This window comes from Atractosteus spatula, chromosome 6 (assembly GCF_055471065.1).
Source record: "Atractosteus spatula isolate fAtrSpa1 chromosome 6, fAtrSpa1.hap1, whole genome shotgun sequence".
NCBI lineage: Eukaryota > Metazoa > Chordata > Actinopteri > Semionotiformes > Lepisosteidae > Atractosteus > Atractosteus spatula.
Genome location: NC_142711.1, coordinates 50,383,879 through 50,407,273, shown reverse-complemented (window position 1 = coordinate 50,407,273; position 23,395 = coordinate 50,383,879). Strand labels below are relative to the sequence as shown.

The window sequence follows — 23,395 nt, the reverse complement described above, 5'->3', positions numbered from 1 at the left end:
TGTGAAGCTATTGTGAAAACAAAGAAAAAGTGAAGATCTTCTTACATTACATAGCATTCTAAGTTTTTTGTGTAATTTTTTACAAAACTCTGTAATACTACAAAACATATCCCTGTAATTCAATGTCTTGTTTGCACCCTTAATGTTTTCATTTCACAAAACTGAAACAAAAACATTTTCTCTACTGAGAGTTAAAGCCAATCCAGATTATGTTTGAACTTTGAGCATTATGGATACACTGTAGTTACACTCAAACCAGAGAAACATCAGTTGTCAGTAGATTGGATAGGACAACATACGTAAGAAACCAAGGTAAAGGTAGATTACTTACAATTGTATGAAGTTTGCGGGTTGGCATAGTGGCACAGTGTTTAGCATTGCTGCCTCACAGTGCTGGGGGTTTCAATTCCGGATCTGAGGTACTATCTGTGTGGAGTTTTTATGTTTTCCCATGTTCATGTGGCTTTCCTCCAGGTGCTTCTGTCGCCTTCCATAGTCCAAAGACATACTGGTGGGTTAATTGCCTTCTGGTAAAATTGGCCCTGGTATGAGTGTGTGCCTGTCTGTGTTTGTGTCCTTCTGCCCTGACTGCCTCATGAATACTGGCAGTCAAAACTATGGGGCTTCTAGGAAAGTTCACTAAAATACTAAGAAGAGAAAACTATAGTTAAAAATGTATATCAGCAGATTTATACCCCTGAAACGTGTACTTTTTTGTAAAGGAGGACACACTTTCCTCTCTGAGATAACTAGGGAAAGAAACATAGGAATAGCAGAGAGAAGCGAGAAGCTGACTGACTGGGAGGCCTGAACAGAATGAATGCATAGTATGTCAGTTAACACAGTTTGAAGAAAGGATTTAAAATATGATAGCCATGTATCCATTAAGCCACTTCACAAAGAAATATAATCTGGGAGGAATACTGCAAGATGTTTTGCAGACCACATTTATTTGAATAGTGTTTCAGGAAGAAATGGGTCATCTAAATTTGCATGTAGGCCACAGTTGATGCACTGATTTAATCTTAATTCCATTCAAATGTTATGGAGTGAGCTCGACAGAGGAATGGGGAAGAAAAGTAAGTGCAACCAGTATAAATGTTCTTTTAGTATGTATTTGACCACATTGAATAAACAACAATGCTCTCATAATGCTGGATTACACAGTAGAATATGTGATGCCTTACTAGGGTCGTATTATGCAGTTACATTGCTTAAAAGGTTTTATTCTTTTGCAATTCCCTTTAATTTGATTCATAAATATTTATATAAATAAATCAAATACTCATATATTTTTGCTCTAAATAATATTTCAGAGATATTCTCATTATTGTAACACAAGTTTAAATTTAAAAAAGAACTGTGTACAAACCCATCATTGATCCCAGTCCTTTAAAAATGCCCTTATAATACTCATGTTTTGTTTTTTGTGTGTCTGTTAAGTCTATTGTTTCCTTATACCTTAAAATTCAAACTGAAGTAAAAGTAAGTATATATAGAGATATTTGCTGAACAAATACATGCTATGATTGATTTTGATAAAGCATATAGTAAAGAGCATGTGGTACAGTATATCATTACAAAGTTATAATTATGTAAGTGCCATGTATTGTAGGAATACAGAGAACAGGCAACATGTTATACTTCTAATCAGGGAAATGTTCTAATATTGTACTTTCTGGTATTGAGAATTCACGAATTTATTATTACTATTATATTATTTTGGATACCTTAACTGCAGTGCTTTAGAATTCTTTTTAACTTTTTATTAGCAATCTATTAAGTATCTATAAAACACTGATAAGCAATACCTTGATATTAAGTTTGTCCGGGGCACAGGTGCATTCTAACATGTACATTTTCAAAATTAAAGGTAGGTCATGCATAGTGATGATTACTCATAATCCCATAGACCCACATCCCTGCAGGTTTTATAGGAAATTTCAAATCCTCAGTGCCTAAAAACATGGGTGGGAGTTTAGATCAGTGACATCAATTCATAATGTCATAAAAGTCTAAGTCAAAAAACAGAAGACCATATGGATTTCCACAATATATGTATCCACCACCCTGCTTTTCCTAGAAACAGCTGAAGTAAATACTCAGTGCAATAGACTACTACCAAACAAATGCCCTCTCCTTGTATAGTACATCTTGTAATATTTTCATGTTTCTTAACACTACAGGCCTAGCATAATTAAAGCAATAACAATCAAGCTGAATTTGTTATGCAAAATGTGGTGCTATTTTCCCAATAAAAGTTACTTTATAGACATTCAAACTTTTAAACAATGTCTTGAACTTCCACTTCAAAAGTTAAACTTCTTCAATACCAATTATATTTTATAAGGGAAACTCTGCTTGATGTGACTCATTTCATGCATTTCTTTTTCAAAAAAAGCTTCAAATTCCTTTGCCTCCTTTGCCTTCTGTGTTATCCGAAGAGTCAAATTGCATGTTACAGCACCTGACAAAATAAATTATCCCTACCTACTTTTGATGGGGCTAGCATTCCTCTGTGTGTTAACCTTGTCTCATATCCATTTTTCAACAGCTCCACTCTGATGTTGACAAAGGAGATGGTAACGTCAAATATGTCCTGTCAGGCGAGGGAGCAACCTCCATTTTCATTATTGATGAAAAAACAGGAGATATTCATGCAACTAAGCGGCTGGATAGAGAAGAACAGGCCTATTACACCCTGAGAGCTCAGGCTGTGGACAGTCTCACAAACAAGCCAGTGGAACCTGAGTCAGAATTCATCATTAAAATTCAGGACATCAATGACAATGAGCCAAAGTTCCTGGATGGACCCTATATGGCTGGAGTTCCAGAAATGTCTCCAGTGGGTAAGTTACAATTCTTTGAAGGTAAAAACCATAGTTACATATGTATGTGTTTTGTCAGCTCTTTTCAAATACCCTTCCTTTTCCTTTTGTAAATATATTTCTTCTGTCTAGGGCTTTGTGGTTATACTGCTTGTGGTACACCTCTAACAGAATAGACATAGATAATATTATTTTTCTGATTTCAAAACTTCACTAAACCAAACCGGTTTTATGTACAATATTTAAGCCTATTGTCATAACTCATGAACTTGGATTAACTCAGGTGTCAACTATTTTGTCAACTTTGTATGAGATCATAAGCATACAGTATTTTAGTAATTGTTATTAAGATCTGTGTTTTATAGGTGTAACAATTATCAGTTATCATATTACTGGAAATTTACATGGAAAATTAAAAAGACCTATCCAGCTTTAATTTATCCAATATTGAAGAATACAGTCAACCAATTTAACAAATACAGATAGAAAAGAGGTTTTGTACCACACATACAGAAATTATTGGAAAAAGAAATACCTTCTCTTAGAAAGAGCATAGCTAAGATTATCTGGCAATGTTATAAAAAACACTCTGAAATAACTAGGATAAAAACGGTAGTGTTAGAAGGGGAAAAAACAACAAAAAACAGAAAATAGCATCAGTACTGGAAGTTTTAATATTGGATTTAAATCTGATTTAACATATGAAGCAGAAAATAGAGATTTATTTAAAACAGAAAAATGCAGTGCCTATAAAAAATATTCACTCTCCTTGGACTGTTTCACATTTTATTGTCCATAATTAAAAAGGTGAGAAAATATGGAACAACTGTGAATCTGCCAGAACTGGCCGTCCTCCAAAACTGAGTGTCCGAGCAAGAAGAACTGTAGTAAGGGAGGCCACCAAGAGGCCTATGGCAACTCTAAAGGAATTACAGTCCTCCATGACAGAGATGGGAGAAACTGTGCATCAGACAACAATAGCATGCACATTCCATAAATCTGGCTTGTATGGAATGGTGGCAAAAAGAAAGCCTGTGTTGAAAAAAACTCAGACATCTCGACTGGAATTTGCCCAAAGGCATGTGAGAGACTCAACAATTTGGAAGAAGACTCTATGGTCTGATGAGACCAAAATTGAATATTATGTTTGGCGCAAAGCTACAGTAACACAGCACATCACACTGAGAGCACCATCCCTACAGTAAAGCATAGTGGTGGCAGCATCATGCTTTTGGGATGCTTCTCTGCAGCAGGGACTGGAAAACTCAAAGATAGAAAGAAAATTGGATGGAGCTGAGTACAGAAAAATTCTGGAGGAAAACATGTTGCAAGAGCACTGGGATTTGGGAGATGATTCATCTTCCAACAGGACAATGATCCAAAACATACAGCAAAGCCACACTGGAGTGGCTTAAAATCAGAAAGATTAATATCCTGGAGTGGCCCAGTCAAAGCCCAGAACTCAATCCAATTGAGTATCTGTGGAATGACTTAAAAATTGCTGTTCACAAACGATCCCCATCCAACTTGATGGAGCCTGAGCAATTTTACCAAGAAGAATGGGCAAAACTTCTAGTGTCAAGATGTGCAACGCTGGTAGAGGCATACCCAAAGAGATTCACAGCTGTAATTGCTGCCAAAGGTGGTCCTAGCAAGTATTAACTCTGGGGTGGGGTGGGGTAAATACTCATGTATTCAATTATTTTCTGATTTTTATTTTTAATTAATTTAGCAAAATTTCTGGATTTTTTCTTCACTTTGACATTATAGAGTTCTTTGTGTTGATGAGTGGCAAAAATTAGCAGTAAAATACATCATGGTTCTATTGGTTCTATTCATCATGGTTTTATTGTAATAATAAAATGTGAAAAATTACAAGGGGGGTGAATACTTTTTATAGGCACTGTGTGTTTCAGGTCTAAAGCAAGTTCTGTTTGAAGGATAGGCTTTCATTTTAAAACTATACATAATTCTCTGCAAAATGTACTGTGCATAAATACACAAAAGTTAAAATGTTAACTCAGTGTGTGAACTTGAAGCATTTAGTGATATTTTTAAAACGTATACATAAAGGGACTAAAACTTTAGGTAGAGTAAAATTCAAGTTATAACACCATCAATTTTCTTGTGAAGATTTACACTGTAGCAATAAATTGGATATGTAAAAAATGTGATATTAACACAAGCACTCTTCTACCTGTGAGATTCTTTCCAGCTGTTCATTGAAGAATTTCAGGGAATCAGCTTCAACAACATTGCTAGGTCATCTTTCAGAATTGTAAATACTCTGGATAGATAACTCAGAAATTAATGATAGTAGGGTGATGTATGAAAAACATTTTTTTTAATTAACGAAAGATCCCGAAGACCAGTCCATTTGAAACAAGACCCAACAGTGTAGAAGAGTTTTATGAGAATTTAAAAATTTAATTTAATTTAAACTTTACGATTAATAATTTTTACAAGTTAAAATTTATGGTGAATTAAAGCTAAATATCAGGAGACAATATTACAGTAATCAACACATTCAAAATGTGCTTCAGAGAGTTCATGTAAATCAGAAGAAATATTGTTAATTTGTAAATAAAAGAAGAATGGTGTGATTTGATTTCAAAAGAGAAAAACATACTGAAAAGGGGATTGGGAATGCAAGTATTTTTAAATTACAGAGTGAAAACTACAAAACTTTTACAGTAATTAACACCTACTATAATTCTTTCATTTAAATAAGAAACAAAGTTTCTTGTTCATATGGTTAAGTAATGCACTGAACAATGTTGATGGGCAAAATTACTTTAAGTATATGTGCATTGATCAGACGGAAATGTTTTATTTATCTCAAACCTTTATGGTATTATGTATTTTCTAACAGGAGGCAGGTGACAAAATTGTTAGTGGGTTACTACATGCCAACTTTGAAGCATGATTTTAAAACCCTTTCAAATCAACTTCTGAATGTCTCATGGAAAATACTTTTGCAAAGTCCATAGACTCTGATTATTATATAGCTCTTTCTATTTGTACAATGTGCCATTGGCTTCTGGGACTTAATGGGTAAAATATTGACACTTTTGGAGGACCTACCATTATTTACAGTTACAAGATATGTGAATACAAATTTAATTACATATTAATGACTTAATTATGACTTATTAATGATAATAAATGTAACTGATGTAATTACAGTAACTGTAGATCCTTTTTCCAGGGTGATGACTTTCTGTCCTCATTGGCAACCTCATTCATGAATTTCTTTACAATGTTGTAGTTGTTGTTTGTAGTGGTTACTTTACAGAATCATTTTTTTAAACATCAAAATAAGTAAAACTGAATTTGCAAATACGTGGGCTGTGGCTGAAAATAGTATAATTCATATGTTAGTCACAGTATCAAAAATAAATCTTGAAAGGATAGACATGTGCCTCAATGGATAACAAAGGCGTGGGTTGCAGAAATAATTCCACCAATCTGTCACGCATGACAATCCCACCAAGTTGTTGCACAGAACTATATGGTTGCACCTCACTGAGAGCATATTTTTATACTACCTTTCAATCATACATCATGTCTTTTTTGACAGTTCCTCTTACTCAATACTGTATATCCCCTTTTCTTATGAAAACAGCACAGCTTTTCAAAAGATCTCAATTGGTTTGTTTCTGGCATCACACAAATGACCAAGTGAGTAGCTTCTAAGATGGTAGTAACAAATGTATCATTCTCATCCTAAGCAGTTATTTAGCAAAGTCTAACAAAAAAAACAAATGATGATTGCTTAAATCATAACATTTCAGTCACAATCTATGTGATATTTCTGGCACTAGCAGTTGTAAATAATGTAATGAAAAGTAATTATGTCTGCACGATGCATGCTGTGTATTGCCACATTTGTTTAAAAGAAGGAGTATTTACAGTAGCACATTACAAGAAAATATGTAAAATCATAAAAATAAAATGTAATCAGAGTTGGGTAATTAACTAAATAACACCTACATGTAAAGTTTTCTGTTTTCTTTTCATAAGAAAGAAATATTTGTGTGGATTAGTCATTACACAGAATGCACTGTGCCAAATGACAATAATGAATTCAAATCTAAGTCTGTGTAAAACAAGTAAAATATGTTTAATCAGTGATAAGCACAAGTAAATGAAGCTTCATTTAATAGAAATTATGTGTATTTTAGCTACATCAATATCCATTGACCTTTAAATCATGGCTATGAATTTTAAGCATTAGAGGCAGATTAAGTACATGGGAAGAATTATATTTTGGAATAATATAAAAACAAAGAGCATTAGTTTAAATAAAAAAACATGCTGAAGATTTTAACACCTGAAATAGTTTCAGGGTGCATACTGTAAATTAAATTAACTAAACTTGTTAACACTATTAAAAGCTTTGTTGTCATTTATGCAACACTCATCTTCTAAGGTCATAAATGCTACAAAAAGTGCTTTCAAACTGATTTTTTTTATTTCAAACTAATGTATTTCACTTGGTTAAATCCAAGTTAACATTCAGTAATAAATATACAACACGCAACTGTATTACTTTTATAAGTCTATTGAAAAGCATAATTTCTTTTCAATAGAGCTTACTGTATATGCCCTTCCTATAAAACTATGGGTGAAATAAATTATTTAAAGGGTTAATTTCTGCATTCATTAGGGACTGTTTCATAGTCGTCCTTCCATCAGTAAATCTATCAAACAAACCAATAGACCTATAAGGATGTTAAAAAGCTCAGGAGGAACATAAAATAGAGGATTACAATGGCCGTTGTCATGTAGATTTAACTTTCAGAAGTATTCACTCCCTTCCAATGATGTCTCAGTTCACTAAAATACAAAATGTTGTATAGTATACACATTATTTTAAAGTGCATATATTTAATCAAAAGTTCAATGCACAAACTGAATTCTGTTATGGGTGAAGTGAGCCATTAGGTAGAAAGTGTGTTGTAACACTCAGACTGCCTAGATCAGTCTGTAACTCCAAAGTGATAAGTGGTGCAAGAATACAGTAAATAGTTAGGCATACCACAATGAGACCGCTGGCAACTTTGAAAAAGGTACAGAGCATGGATGACAGTGGACAACTGTCCATACTTCAACAATATCCTGATTACTCTATAAAGCTGGCCTATATATCTGTATTTGCAACTGCAATGACTAGCACCATATTTTAATTGTAATAACAGTTGAATGAAATACTGTAGCAAAGTAATTGTAACTTCCGATAACAGTCTAGCTGCAATTAGAATTGACCCGAGGCCTGCAATACATCCACTGTAATGAATAACTGGAATGGCACTGAGTGGCCTTACCTTTATGTTTAGGACAGTGAATACAAAACAAGGTTACATCATCCAAAAAAGAATAATGAACAACTGTGGAGGACATTTCACTGTGCGGGTTTTGATTTTGACAAGATCACCCAGTCTGCAATTCCATAGTATAAGAAATGGGCATGCTCTGATGAAATACTGGCTTCACTGAAGTTGAAGGACATTGCACACATTAAGAATTACAGTATATCATGTGAAGTACTTGATGCAGATGTTCTGAAGGGTCATTTGCTTAGGAAATAGTAACCATTGATCTGTGTGACATATTGGATATATTGTAAATCAGTGTTTATTCAATGTATATGCTTCAGTAACTCCAAACTAATGCATTGTCTGATTTTATGAAATGTGCTCATCACCTATGCAAAGACAAGAAACAACTGAATGCTGTAAATGGTATCTCTTATAAAGGTTGTATCAAAAGCCCATCTTAAACAGAAATAATGAACATATTAAATATGTGATATGCATCTGAGATTCAGCTATTTTAATGTAGAAAACAACTTATTAAGTATCTTATTGGGTATAATTTAGTAGGTAGTTCACTTGGCTTCAAATAATCGGAACAGCTTAGATACCACCATGTATTGAATAAACTAATATAAATAGGATGGATTACTTTACTGGATTTGAAAGATGAATAGTGCACTAAGATCAATAACAAGGCTTGGTAAAATCTATTAGAATAGAATTGAGAAAAGAATATTTCAAAAGCCATAATGTTCACCTCCTGTAAAGTTACAGTTTTAATTTTTCACATCAAAACACAGTATTTTATGGGAGCACTTTCAGAATATTTTGGAATTATTTTTCAGAAAACAACAATCATAAAACATCATATACAAGAACATGTAGTAAATGCTTCTTCAGCAAGGAAAACAGGAAGGGAAGGGGGGTTACATAAACTAGTTTGGAACATAGGAGGAAGTACCCGGTTTTGTTTCACAGTTTTTGTGACAGCACAATTATATAATTTATTTTTTTAAGAAGTATATTTTATTAATGTGTTTTTCTTGCATTGTTATTGTCAGATCCACTAGTTTGCAGCTGACAACAGTTATTGTATAATGACAAAAAACTGATGTTCTACAGAAGGTCACCCTACAACTCACAACTGGCAACCCACTAAAGCTAAGCAGGTGTAAGCCAGGTCAGTACCTGGATCGGAGACCTCCTGGGAAAGCTAAGGTTGCTTCTGGAAGAGGTGTTAGTTGGGCCAGCAGGGGGTGCTCACCCTTTGATCTGTGTGGGTCCTAATGCCCCAGTATAGTGTTGGGGATACTGTACTGTAAAAAAGCGCCGTCCTTCAGATGAGACATAAAACCAAGGTCCTGACACACTGTGGTCATTAAAAATCCCAGGTTGTTTCTCAAAAAGAGTAGGGGTGTTACCATGGCATCCTGGCCAAATTTCCCATTGGCTTTTACCAATCATGGCCACATTCCCCATCTATGAATTGGCTTCATCACTCTGTTCTCCTCCTCACTGTTAGCTGATATGTGGTGAGTGTACTGGCACACTATGGCTGCCGTCAAATCATGACAAAACATTTTAATATTATTTTAATGATTTCTTGTAAAACAGTGGTTTATATAAATGCATCTAGATGATCGCAGTCTAAAAGAATGTCAGTAAAACTATAGCTGATGTACAGTGTGGATATCTGTGGATGTTAACAGAAGTTTTAAATATGCGTTGGGCGTTGGGAAATGTAGTTTTTTTTATACATATATCTGACTGAAGCACTGAATTAAAACTGTAGTACGTTCTGTGCTTGAGTGGGGAGACACTTCCTTTTTCTGTTTTAAGTAGACCCATTAAAATTAAAATCTGTAAACTATTTTAGAAATGTAAAATTAATAAATGCCACTCACAACATTTGTGTTTTCTTTTCCTCACTCTGTTAGAGTTAGCAGTGAAAGTATTATTATTATTATAAAATACTTAGGTCAGCTTAGGTCAAGAGTAGCACCTTTGTGAAAACTAGCTGTTAGTTCTCCACTACCTTCTGCAATACTCCTGTCCTGTGCCATCCTGAGAATACCTTAAAAATCATATTTTCTATTTTTTTAGAAGACAATAACAACAACTAGCAACCAAATTATGAAGCAACCAAAGAGACTAGTGTATCACAAATATAGACTTCAGTAATATTTGTATGTGTTAACAATTTTGAGGAGAATATCTTTCATATTACATTTGTATTGGAATGTCTCACATTTCACAAAGATGTGCCTATCTGCTTTCAATCATGCTGACCTCCCCAGGCCTTATAATGTATTTTCAGTATTATTAAAATTATATCAAAATGTTTCAAATGGTGCATACCTAAACAGTATAGTGGCAAATTGCAATATTATCAATTTAAATACTGTATATTGATCTTAATATACTGCAGACTTGTATCAGTTACAAGACAACTTAGAGTACATGACAAAGTTGTCCAAATCACTACTCCTCAAAACTTTATTTTAATCTGGCCTCTTTGGACACATTAACATTAAAATTCATTTGCTTTTAAATACAATATGTTTTTCCAGCAAGTTTAAATATTTTATAATTCAATTCTAAAATAAAATTGTTTATTGCCTAATAACTATACACAATTATTCACAATAACTATACACAATCTAATAACTATACACAGCTCAAACATATTAACAGTGTATTATTGCATTCAATGAAATAGCGCTAGTATGCATGCAGTATGATTAACACAAGAAAACACTAATGGGTTAATAAACATTTAATACTGTTTCAGAACAACCACACACAGCTGCGGTACCTTAAGGATTCACTGTGTCACCTGGCAGTTTTACGGAGTAGTACCTTGTGTATTCTAAATGTTTCAGCTGTACCATTGTCTGTCTTGTTACCAAAAGATAATGAATTCCACAAATTTGTTTTTACTGTGTGTAGCAGTTTGTTTACTATAGGAGAACAAATCTTAAATCTAAATTATATGTGCTCTTGTATTTTCTTTTCACATAACATTTTCAAAAACTGATTGAACCTCCTCAAATCCCACATTGTCTACCAGACCCGTCAGAAATTCCTGTGAGTTGGCCAAACATTTTAACACAACTTACCACCCATAACTGCATTTCAATACGAAATAAAATTATGCTCATGTGTCCTAAGTATTTGAGGATGATGTGCCAGCAATATACCTTTTGCTCTACACATCCAAGAATTTAGCAGATTTCTTCATCGTTATACCCAAATATTTGTGTAATTTTTTGTTCATGTGCTAAATTTAGGAAAATGAAAGCACCCACATTTTCTTAATGCAGTGTCCTCCTCTTAAAATAATTTGTTTTATATTCTCTGCCTCTGACTCATTGTGTGTGGGATAATAATTTGTATGTCTAGCAAAAAGTATTTTTTGTACTTAATTATGGTGATACGTAAAATATCTTTTAATACTCAAATCTTACCTTGAAGAACTGATTATTTATTTAAAAAGTTTATACTGTACATGTCCCCTGAAATGCAAAAATGCACATTAAATGCTTAAAAATCACAGTTTTATCACATTAAACAAAAGAAGAAAATAATAAGGGGCAAATCTGAAATGTAATGCAACTGTAAAAGTATTTTTCCAGTGATGTGCCCTCTTTCATAATTATAAGGAGAATCCTAATACCCTGTTTCCTAAGAACAAGAAAGAAATATCAGCGTCCATGGTTGTGATTTAACTGTATGAATATTTGGGGCCTTGTCATTCCAATTATAATTTGCATCTTGTAATTACAGGAACTTCAGTTATTCAAGTGACAGCCACAGATGCTGATGATCCCACATATGGAAATAGTGCCAGAGTTGTCTACAGCATTCTACAGGGACAGCCATACTTCTCTGTGGAATCAAAGACAGGTAAACCATGGGTCATTGAGCATCTCTTCAACTTGACTTTATTAACATTAGAGCTAAGGGAGCTGGTATGCAGAATTCCTCCAGGACACCAAAAGATGCTTTTTTGGTCCTTTGTCATTCGTCTTTTATGTGCTGGATTCTGCATAAGTCAATGATGAAAATGTATAAAACAACTATAAAATATATTGAAGAACATGTGTAATAGAAAATAAAATTAGATTATCTATTACAGTGAAACTCTATGATGCATCAGAAGGTTATTTAGATTGAATGAGCACTGATATCTACACTTCTTTAGCAATCACAGCAGGAGGACGTTAAATTTGCAAAGCCCTGCATTCAAAGGGGGCTCTGCATTTTTTTGAGTGTGACAAAAACTTGCATCTGACATTAACTTATACAATTTTCTTTGAGATTGTTCAAATGCTTCATAATTGTAAGTGTTATTGAATTCAAAAGACTGATAAACAATGGTATATTTATTATAATTTAACTGTCTTACCAAATATGGTTATTTTGGCTTACATTAAACATGTCTCTAATGTAGGTTTGCAGATTTGATTCATTTTGCAGATTCACACAAAAAGAAACATTGGAAACATAGTAGTGGAATGTGAGTGCTTTGACTAGGAGTGGTCATACTGTATGTGGTCTGCCAAAAGTTGTATTTATTATTCTATACTTTCTCTATAATCTCCTAGTAAGGTTTTAATATTCTCACACCACCATACCCCATCTGCTCTCACAGTATGGCAAACCTATTATTCTAAAAAGTTCAGTGAAGACATGAGTGTGTTTTTAAACCATCTCTGTACTTTTGGTGAAAACTCTTACCAAGCAGTGTGTCCTAAAAATACAAGGCACCTGAATGTGGTTGTGTAGAAAAGGAAGGTTGTAAGGTTGTAACTTTTTCCTTGCAAGCTCAGGGTTCAGTGTTGATTATGAAACATTATTATTGTTGTAATGTCTGCATTGTGTATGTTTACTTTAATATACACAATGGCGGCTAACTGCTGTATAAATCTGCTAAGATACATTTTTGCAATATAGGTTTTGTAAGAATTTTGTGCTGAATTATTCTTTCCTGTCATTGAAATGTAAGAAAACTTTCAATTTTACCATTCTTTTCACTATTCATATCATCATTAGAATGGGACAGTTTGCTATATTTGCTGGCTGCTTTCAAAATTGTAGTATCATTTTTGCACTTCAAGAAAGAAGTCTTAAGGCCCTTTCACACTTGAAAGGTTCTTTAGATTGCTATTTCCACCCTGAGGCAAACCTCTCAAGATTACAGGGTTGGAAAATCTCAACCTGGGGTGAAAAACAAAATATGAATGCTATAGGGTTTAGTTTACCCCAGATTGGGAATGCGTATGACAGCAGACACAACACAAAAGCAACACAAAATCAGCTTTTCTGTGCACCACAAGTTTTGTTCATATTTCTAGCTGCCATCAGTGTCTTTCCAAATGTCATCATAGATGCATTCTGAAGTAACCTAAAAAATTATGTCTTGTGTTGAGAATACTATGTTGCCAGATACTTGAGCCACTTTTACAGGGATAGACTGAATGTAATATAAGAAAGAGCCTTGCCGATATCACTACTGTACAATGACCTATTACTTCCCTTTCTGTATTTGATTTGGGAGGAAAATAATAGTATTCATGAACTTTGTTTAAACCATGGGATTAACTTCATTTATTTTGTAGAGCAAGGTGAATGCAAACAGGCCCAAACAGGCAAACTCAGGCCCAGCCATAGTAAATTTGACTCGGGATTGGAAAAACTAGTGTAAACTAAACTGCTCATTTCTAAGATGGTACAATTTGCATGCATTACAGATTCAAATGTGTAATATTATACTTTCTTGGCAACAACTGTAATTAAGGGCACTTGTTAATATTAAACCCCAGCCCCCCAAAGGCCATTTTCGCCTGGAATGTATCTGTCATTAACATTTTGAATTATCTTGGAAAGTATATACAGTACAGGCCTGGTTCAGGAATTGAATTTAAGGTAACCTCTTGGGCATCAAGTCTGAAACACTGGAATTCTTAGGGAGTACACACATCTCAAAGAAATATAAACACATTTTAATTCTTTCTTCAAATGTCAATTTCTCAAGTAACACATGTAGGGACTCCAAATTTTTACCATACCTTAATTGCAGTCGGTCCTGTGTGATTAATATATTAGCTCTATAATGTCTGCAATTGCATATGTCAATTGTTGCAGAAAAATAATGGAAAAACTTTGTATTATAAAGTTTGTTTTAAAATTTGTTTAACGTTTCATCTGGAATCATAACATAGTGTGCACAGAAGTATACATCAAAACTTTAAAGGCAAAATCCAAATCACAATGTGCGATTCCAACAGTCATGCAAGCTGAGGTAGGACCTAAGAACAGTAAATTGTTAAATGGTGAAAATCTATAAATTTGGAAACAAAACATAACCAACTAATTACAGAATAAGTCTAATGTCTATTGCATGTACAGTAAGGCAGTGGAAACATTGATTAGGCCTATACTAGGAAATCACATTTATTGAACTAAAATCCTTGGGGATAGTCCACAAAGTTCATTTAACAGGCTACAAAAGAAATGGACACACAGAACATACAATATGGTGGCTTTTTAAAAGGTGAACTAAAGTTCGTCATTGAAGATTAAGACTCAAGTTACAGGCACTAGGCATTTAACTACATGGTAAATCTTAGTGTTTTGATTGAGAATTTGTTAATATTGTAGATCAAAGATTACACATAAGAGGTGAATGCTCCCTTTTGGGTAATTAGTGTAGTGCCACAGGTATTTGTACACTACATTTTCTTATTCATAGCAATAATTTGCATTCTGGTATAGTAAACAAATCAAGATCGCAGTTATAAGCAAAGTAAGTCGATTAACAAATAATTAAGAACTTTAGAACTTTATACAAGTCAAGAGGCCTACATCCTGACCACTCAGAAAAACACCAGACTGCTACCAAGTATTCAAACTCTCATATAATACCTTCAAAGTCCATCAAAGTGATAAAGCTGTCTTCTAAAAAAACAGAATGCGACCTACGGTTAAATCTCTTGCTGTATAAATATTGATACTGAACTACAAAATTAATTGGAAACCTATCTCCCTAAACCTAAAAATGCATCCAATAACCAAGAGAGGCTGTTTTTAACCAAGGCAGACTTGAAACATGAAATCTGAGTTTCCTAAAAACGACAGAATAGCAGGCTCTCTTAACAAGATTCCACTACTTAACTCATATCTGGTCTGTTTAGATGTTCTGGACAAGGAGCTCTCACCTTCTGTCTCCTGTCCACCTCTGTATATTTCCCATCTCTTTTTGTCTGTCTGTTTTATGCTGAACTGATGATTCCTGGACACTTAATCATTTACTCAGAACTTAACGTTACGAATGCTTTGATAACTGAATCTGAAACCCCTGTATCTCAGCAGTCAGTATCTAGATTCTTAAAGACACTTCAATAATCAATACAATTCAAAATGGGAAATGCTGAGATTGAAGAGGCTACTTATTAAAAAACTCTTAAAAATGTATTCCATGCTGAAAAGAGAAGAAAAGAAACACAAAGTTTCAGCTGTGGAGCCTTCTTTGGGTGTCGCACCCAAAGAAGGCTCCACAGCCAAAACATTGTGCTTCTTTTCTTCTCTTTTCAGCATGGAATAAACCTTTACTTGTTTCTTTGCAGCCTACATGTGTTGACTCAGCTACCTACCTGTACTACTTAAAAAATTTAATTATATTGGCACATCATTTACATCTTTTGTATGCTTTTATATACATTCTTATATAAAATTATAATATACAAATATACAATTAGACAGGTAAATAAAATGTTAGAATATACAGTTAAATCAAGAAACATAGTGTTAACAATTGTATGATACACTAGCAAGACATCATTTTCAATATAGTTTTCAAGTTTGTTCAAGGTATTGCTGGAATTAGTTCAGAGAAGAGCAACTAGATACAGTCTGGGGACGTGGAAATGTCCAACACCAAATCCTGATGAAGGCTTCAAATTTTGACAGGTTAGACAGCTTCTAATAAAAAATAGAGTAGACAGAGTTTGCAGTCTGCAGGTTGCAGATGATGTGACACTTCTTTGTTAAAAGTCAAACTTTTTGATTATTTTCATTCATTTCATACACATCCATGATACAGTAATTACTCTAAATAAGAACATCATTTAGCACATTTTCATGTAGGAACACTTGCAATGAAAACAGCTTGTGATATTTAATATGGAAAAAATGTTAATGTATCCGTCCATTAAAGAAGCCGCTGATGGCCAGTAAGATTTGAAGCAAACTGAAACCTGTCCTGGGAGTATAGAGCACAAGACGGAACCACACTCTGAATGGGTACACAAAGGTCATGTGCATACAAGTAGACAGGGAAAATATAGAAACGCCAATTCACTCAACCAGCATGTTTGGAAAGTCCTGAAAACTCACACAAACATGGGAAGAGCTGAGAGCATTGCCAACATTTCCATTCCCCAGAAAACAAAATGCATATTTATAAATCATGCAGAATTTCACCACAAAGCTCAGTATTTTACATACATTAGTTTTAAATATAAAAATAATTAAGCGTATTATTGCATAAATAATAACTTTTTTTTTCTTTTAGGGTTTGGTGGCAGTACGTCCAATTTTCGTTGTAATAATTCATCTCTATTTACTAACAATACAATAGCACATACGTGTAAATCACAGAAAATATGAATCACTCTCTAGTAAGAAAAGAAACTGAACATGAGTGAATAATAAGCATATTACAGTTTTGTTTCATTTTTTTATGAGTAGCAGTATATTTTGATTGATACAGTCATAGCTAGAAAAGTACAGTACATGTGTAAAGTTTCCTCAGGTTTATGTGACTTTCTTCTAGGTACTCCTGGTTCGTACAATACTAAACTATCCCTGGTGTGAGTGTGAGTGCATTTGTTTCTGTGTGTGCCTTTTAATGTACTGGCATGCCATCCGGGATGCATCACCCACATGTCCATTGCTTGCCAAGATAGGCTTCAGCTCCCCTGTGACCCTATATTGGATAAAGCAGTTGCACCAGGGCTGGATAGAAAGTGAACCCATCCTTCCTGTAAGCAACTTGTTGAACAATGCTCTGAATTGTACAAACAACTGTTTTAAATAACAGTATGTTATACTTGTCTGGTTTGTTAGGATACTGTATGTTGCACTGTAGAAGCACTGCTAATACATTTAGCAAAACAACACAGAATAAGGAAAGTAAATAGCAAGACCATTTCTTTAAATATTTAAAAATAATATAAAAATATTAAATATAATAGGATACTTTTTAATGGTTATTGGAAGATTGTTCTCTTGATATACTCATTTCATTTCTTGCTCCAAGGCCTACAGAAGAGAAAATAAATGATGTGTTCCTGTGTTTGTCTCTGTGAATGGTATCACTCCCTTCTCATTCTTTTCTGGGGATTCCTTATGATGACACACATCCGGAAAATAGGTTTAGCAGTGGATTACTGATCCATGCACCACAAAACACATAAGTACAAAAAATCAACATAGGCATACTGAATATGTTTTTGACAGCATTTCAATGAAAATCAACTGTTTAGCAGCAAGCGATGTACTTAAAAATCTCTTTTAAGCCAAGAGAGAGACAATGGAAAATAATAATACAAAGCAGTTTTGATTTTCCTCTTTAGACCACTTTATCTTTACCTTTCCTGTTAGTACTTCTAATTAAATTGCGCCTTGACATTTCATCAAAATCAATTGCTTCATCTTAGATTCAGCTCAGTATTTATTATTTGCTCCTATTTTTTTCTGTGGCATATAAGGAATAAATTAAGATATTATTTATGATATTGTGTTCATACACATATTTAATATATATTCAACATGTTGAAATATTAAAAAAGACATTAGTGCTCATTATTTTTAGCTCTAAGAGGCTTGGGTTATGGATCAATGTTCTACCTTCTGATTTCTTGTGTTGTTCTTTTTTTTTTTACTTATTAACCCATAAAACTGCCTATGTTTTGAAAGGCTGCCATCAATAAATGACCAAATAAGGACTCTTCTATAGATGTTATGTAAGATAACATTTAATTTACCAAAAATAGGTTAGCAGGCTTCGGGAAACTATTTGTCACTTACAGCTTGCTAATACAACTTGTCACTGTGCTGCAAGAATTTCTTTTTGGAGCTCTAAAATCCTGAAAACCTTGAAAATAAAAATAATGCAATTATCCAGTTAAGCACTTTCTGCAATTACTTTAGAGCTTTGATTCATTAATACAAAAAACACAAATGAAACCAGTTGTCAGTCAGTAAGGTAAAATGTCTATATACACAATTATCACTCTCTTTCATGTGCTAATAAAAATGCAGATAAATCTAAAATAATTAATTACATTTAACATAGATATTTAAGAAAAACATGCTTTCAATTGGACAAACCTGATATTTATTAAGAGGGGAGACGTGAAATTACTCATTTATCTTTTCCTCACAGAAAGATTTAATTAATTGGATGAAAAATGTTCCAAAGACTGAATAAAAGGGATAGATGCCATGCCAACCAAAACTGGAGGCCAAGTTCAAACGGGGTACTATAATGGGCACAACTTTGCATTGTAAAGCTACTCAAGCAACAGATGCAAAGCTTCCAGTCTTAACCACTGTAATAACAATTCCATCTAAATTACTACATACTGATGCCCTTTAGAATGCTCCAATTGAGAACTGCATTTTCTAATTCATTTAGTTTTAGTGCAGCAATGTGTCAAGAGGCAATTCACATACAAAAATGGAGTGACAGTATCATGGGAAAGCTGTTATTTGACTGTGTATGGGATGGATTCTGATGAACTAATAAAGCAAGATTACCCTGGCCAAAAATTGTCTTGCATGTTAACCCCAAAGGTGTGAAATTATTGTCATTTATTTTCCCCAAGCGGGAAAAAGAATAGAATACTTCTACCAGCTAATATGCTTGATATGACAGGTTCATGTTTGTGTTCATTTTGGAGAGATTACAAGAAAGTATGTTTAGCATTTTTATTAGGCTCCTTCTCTGGTCCATCTGAAATAAATTGCTTCAATAATGTATTGACTGAGTAGTTTAGAAGGACCTGGCAGCATACATAGCAATCAAAGGAGTTTAAAAGGATACAAATCAAGAATCAGCTACGGGCTGAATCATAAAAAAAAGTTTTGCAGGGTGGAATAAAGCATGCTGTCTGTGTTTCAGATTGAACCGATGCATAATATGGGACATAATCAAATTAAAGTTGTTTCCTAATTTAATAAATTATTTAAAGATGCATTACAAGAAATTATAAAATCTTATTATTATGATATCTAAAGTGACACAAATGCATTTAAAAATAATATATTGGAGTATTGTGCATTACATTCCATTGTTGCTTATTGTCTTCTGCCTTTTCACACTCCCATGTGACTCAGCCTTTGTTTAGAGTGTTGATTAGAGTGTTAAGAGTCGAGTAACCAATCACTCCAGTGTAAACAAATTCTTTAAACACTGCTTAAAGTGGAATTTCTATAGAATTATGCACATTTACATGGATTCACTAATGTTTCCACCACACGATGTGAGACATTTTCTTGTTTTGTGCTTTCTTTGAATGTTTTGTGCCCTTTATAAGCTACAAGAAGCACAGAAACTTAACTGAGCTCTTGAGAACCATAGGTTAGTGAGAAACTGGCTCTGCAAAACAGTAGCGGTATCATAAATGCACTGTAGCTCAGAAATAATTGTTATTATTGGTTCTCAGACAGTTTGCTACTGCAGGTTGAGTTATAAAAATCAATCTTGAATGAATGTTTACGCTTATTAACCTCTGTATTTCAACTAAGCTTCAACCCAGGTTTCTTTATTTGTTCAAATACTGTAAGACTTAAAGATAATACTATAATAAAATCTACAATTAAGAGAAATAAAAAATCACAGCTTGACAGAGAATTAATTTGTACCACTCTGTATGTAGATGCCTGGGCTGATTAATGTAAAGAACAGATCAAAATTGTAGAAGTGAAGGAAATTAGACCTCACTTGCAAAACATAGTACATATTTATCATTCATCAACTGCTTCCTCCAATTCAGGCTTGTGGGGGAGCTGGAACCTATCATGGCAAGCAACTGGCACAAGTAGAGTGTACTCTGGCCAGGACTCCAGTCTATTGGAGGGCAGACACATAAATACACCATGGACATGCATACACTCACAACTAGGTCCAGTTTTTTTAGGAAGCCAATTGATCTACCAGTGTGTTTTTGTGCTGTGGGAGAAAACTGGAGCACCCAACAAAAACCCAGGCACACACAGAAAGAACATATAAAACTCCATGCACATACTGTAGCATCCCAGGAATTGAACCCAAACCCTAAAAGATGCTTACCATGGAGATGCTAACCACTGCACCACCATGTCTCCCATATTGTATATACAGTATACCTTATGTAAAACACATACAGTATGTACAGTACACATGCATGTGCTAACATATATTCAAAATAGTACCCTGACTTATATGTCAGAAGACCTCAAAAAGTATTTTGTGACAAATTATTATTGCAATCTGCAATTTCATTAATAAGCAATTTCATTAATATTTTATTTTTATAACATTTTGTTTCAAAAAGAGTAGGCCTATTCATGCTGAGGGAAACAGCTCCATAATTTCAAATTTTAAGTACAGTAATGCATCACATGACAATACTGGTTTTATTTCACGAGAAAGGAAATTTCCTCCTTGCTGTTTGGTCACAAATTTATCACCTGTGTTCAGGCATCTCTCCCAAACCACCTCTTCTAGGCTAGTGCCCCAGATCGCTTCCACTATGTATGCTTCTTCCTCATTGTCTCTATTCTCTTCAGAACTAATAACCTGAAAATTTCTATAACTATCAAATGGATGGCACACTAGCAGTTCTCCACTTAACTCTCTCATCTCTCACTTCTTGACCCCCACCAGTTTGGCATTCACCCAAAACACACTACTGAAACTGCACTTCTCTTAGTTACCAGTGCCATTCAATCAGCTCATGCTTCTTCCCTATCATCAGTCTTAATCCTCCTTGACCGCTCTGCTGCCTTTGACACTGTGGATCTCACTATCTTTGTGTGAACACTTGCTGACCTGGGAACCCCTGCCACCATTTACACTTTTTTTCATCCTATCTTGGAAAATCATATTTACTGGGTCTCAGTTTCCTCCCTCTCACACTTTCCAGTGGTGTCTTCCAAGGCTCTGTGCTGGATTTTTCTCTCTTTACTCCTGCTCCTTAGGAAGTGTGATCCCTGGCTTTTCATTAAAACCTCTTTTAAAAAGAGCAGATGATGCTCAGATTCTCTTCTCTTTTTGAGTCTTTGATACAATGTTTCCTTCCATATTAATGCTTCTGTCCACTCATCGAGTGCACCTTCCTGGATGCGCTCACATCTCAGACTGACACTTTCTAAACTTGGCCTCCTTTTCTTCCCTTTATTTTTTTCCCCTTCTCCATTCCTCTTGACTCTATTACTTCTTCCCCTTCCTCTTCCAAGACATTCAGTGACATTCTTGTCTCTTCTTTCTTCTCTATTCCTAAACATTCCTCTTCTGGTGCATTCTGGTATTCTTCTCAGGATCTGCCCCTTTTTCCCTAACTTGCCTACACAACTTCTAGCTCACACTTTGGTTGTCAGCTGAGTAATACAGCTTGGAACTGCTCCTAGTCAGTGATATCCTAACACTTAACTGGTGTATTCTCTACATCTTTTCACTTGTGAGACATACATGAGGTATGTCCCCACTTTATTAACCAACTTTTGACATCTCCTCAAGACAACACCTATAACTACTCTCACATTGTTGTAGAAGTTTACCACCAACTGACATTACAATCTGCTCAATGGCATTTCCTCTTTATTGTAATAACCTAATAATAATAAACATATATTTTTTAAGTAAAATAATTATTTTTCTGTAGAAAAAGTATTGACTCCAATTGTATTTTGCCACATTTTGTTGTGTTACAACTGATAAACTCAGTAGACTTACAATTTTTTTCCCTTTTCATCCAGACAACATCCTCTACTATATCAATATGTTTAAAACTCTGGAGCTAAAAAATAGTTAAAAATAAAACCCTGAAAAATCATAATTGAAAAAGTATTCACCCAATTAAAATTAACACTGCTTAATGAGCTTATTTGCCATTTGCCTTCAGAATTTGTTGATTGCAATCCACCTGTGTGCAAGTCAGACAATCAGACAGATTGAACACTTTGTAAGGTTAAATACATTTGTCTGTGTGAGTTCCCAGCACTGGACATTGCATACAAAGCAAAGACAAAGACAAAATAGTTTCCACAACAACTAAGGAATAGAGTTTGGGACAGACTTACAAGTCAGGTGAGGGATATAAAAAGATTTCAAAGGCATAAGTATTCCACAGAGTACTGTTAAATTAACTAATCAGGAAGTGAAGGATACATAAAACTACTCAGAATCCTCAGCAACCAGTTTGTCCTCCAACATTTAGCAGCCTGGCAAGAAGCACATCGGTCAGAGAAGCAAGCAAGGGCCCAAAAACAACCCTCAAAGACCTTCAATGTCACAAAATTGAGATTGGAGTAATTGTGAGTGAGTCAACAACAGCTCACAAACTCCACAAACCTGGGCTGTAAGGTAGAGTGCTGAGGAGGAAGCCATATTTGAAAAAAAGCTCTCATGAAGTCCTGTTCTGAATATCCAAAAACTCATGTGGGAGCCTCTGAATTGATGTGGGAAAAAATGTGGTCTGTTGAGACATAAATTGAGTTATTTGGCCTATGTCTGACAAAAGAAGAGCGCTACTCAACACTTAAAAAACACTATTCCCAGACTGAAGCATGGCGGTGGCAGCCTAATGTTGTGGGGTTGCATTTCATCAGCAGGGAGTGGTATGTTTGTTAAAATAGAGGGCAGAATGGATGGAGAAAAACCTGGAGCAGTCTGCAAAAGATGTGAAACTGGGACGGAAATTCATATTTCAAAAAGACAAGGACCATAAACACAAAGCCAACGCAACCCTAGAGAGGCTTAAAAAGAAGAAGGTGGAAGTCCTTGAGGGGCGCAGTCAAAGACTTACTGTAAATACCACAGAAAATTTGTAACAGGAACTGAAGGTTGCTGTACACCACTGTTCCCCCTGTAATCTGCAACAGCTGGAGCAATTTTGCAATGAAGAGCAGGCAAAAATTAAACCTGCAACATGTGAAAAGCTGGTAACAACATACTGTTCCACAGAAGCCTTGAGGCTGTAA

The 23,395-nt window shown here is 34.5% G+C and overlaps 1 protein-coding gene across 1 annotated transcript in view; it reads left to right on the top strand.

Moving 5' to 3' along the window:
- LOC148833017 (cadherin-7-like) overlaps positions 1 to 23,395 on the top strand; it is an 87,348-nt gene that overhangs the window by 36,087 nt on the left and 27,866 nt on the right. Inside the window, exons 2-3 of the mRNA XM_088918756.1 lie at positions 2,555 to 2,849; positions 11,933 to 12,052. Of these exons, the coding sequence (XP_088774882.1) occupies positions 2,555 to 2,849; positions 11,933 to 12,052 (415 nt within the window). The remainder of the gene's footprint in view (positions 1 to 2,554; positions 2,850 to 11,932; positions 12,053 to 23,395) is intronic.